The sequence below is a fragment of the Trichinella spiralis genome, assembly GCF_000181795.1.
Source record: "Trichinella spiralis strain ISS 195 chromosome Unknown Scfld4809, whole genome shotgun sequence".
Lineage (NCBI taxonomy): Eukaryota > Metazoa > Nematoda > Enoplea > Trichinellida > Trichinellidae > Trichinella > Trichinella spiralis.
This window is the reverse complement of record NW_003531748.1, coordinates 1-842: the sequence shown is the minus strand read 5'-3', so window position 1 is coordinate 842 and position 842 is coordinate 1. Positions and strand designations below refer to the sequence as shown.

Sequence of the window (842 nt, the reverse complement as noted above, 5' to 3'; positions counted from 1 at the left end):
TAAAATTTCATCCAATCAGCTAGACTGGATCCCGACTCAACAGACAGTGAGCTGTGATACCAGAATTAAAAGGTAATCGATATGGAATATTGAAATATATTTCAATGTTTGCGTTGTTTTTTTTATTAATTTAGGGGTTAGCATTCATACAACACATCGAAATCAAGATCGAATTTATCGTATTAAAGATATACTCAGTACGGCAGTATCGATGAAATTCAAAAGAGATGGAAAAGAAGTTTCAGTTGCGGAATATTTTCGTGACGTTTATGGGCCATTAAAGTATCCAAATTTGCCCTTGGTTCAAGTCGGAAGTAAAACAAAAGCAATTTATTTCCCAGTTGAAGTATAAAAATCTGATAATTGATTAAACTTTTATTAAATACAATGAATTTATTTTGGCCAATTTAGCTTTGTCAAGTCGCGAACTGTCAAAGATACAACAAGAAATTGAAAGCGTGTCAAACGACTTCTATAATTCGAGTATGTTAATGATTTCAAATATTGATAATAATGAATAAATTGTTATATTTAGTTTGCTTCGACAGACGCTCCTACTCGAAATCTAAAGTGTATTGACATGGTCAAGAAATCAAATTTCAATAGTGATCCATTTTTGAAAAGTTTTGGCGTACAAATTAAAGCGGAACCAATGATTGTTGATGGACGAGTCTTGCCTCCGCCTAGGTTGGAATATGGTAAAGGAAATGGAGGACGTGTAAATAATAATTATTCATATCATTCATTTTGAAAAATATTTGTTTCATAATTTTTCTCATATGTTTAGCAAATAATTCTTACACCAAAAGATGGAGCATGGAATTCGAATGGAATCCACCACA

General features: G+C 31.9%; 1 protein-coding gene across 1 annotated transcript; it reads left to right on the top strand.

Moving 5' to 3' along the window:
* Positions 1–134: 134 nt before the first annotated feature.
* Positions 135–751, top strand: Tsp_15152 (protein argonaute-2; the record flags this gene model as incomplete). Its single annotated transcript, XM_003367119.1, has 3 exons — positions 135–346; positions 412–483; positions 536–751. Coding segments are annotated over 3 exons (500 nt in total), but the record flags the coding sequence as incomplete, so codon positions are not given.
* Positions 752–842: the final 91 nt, after the last annotated feature.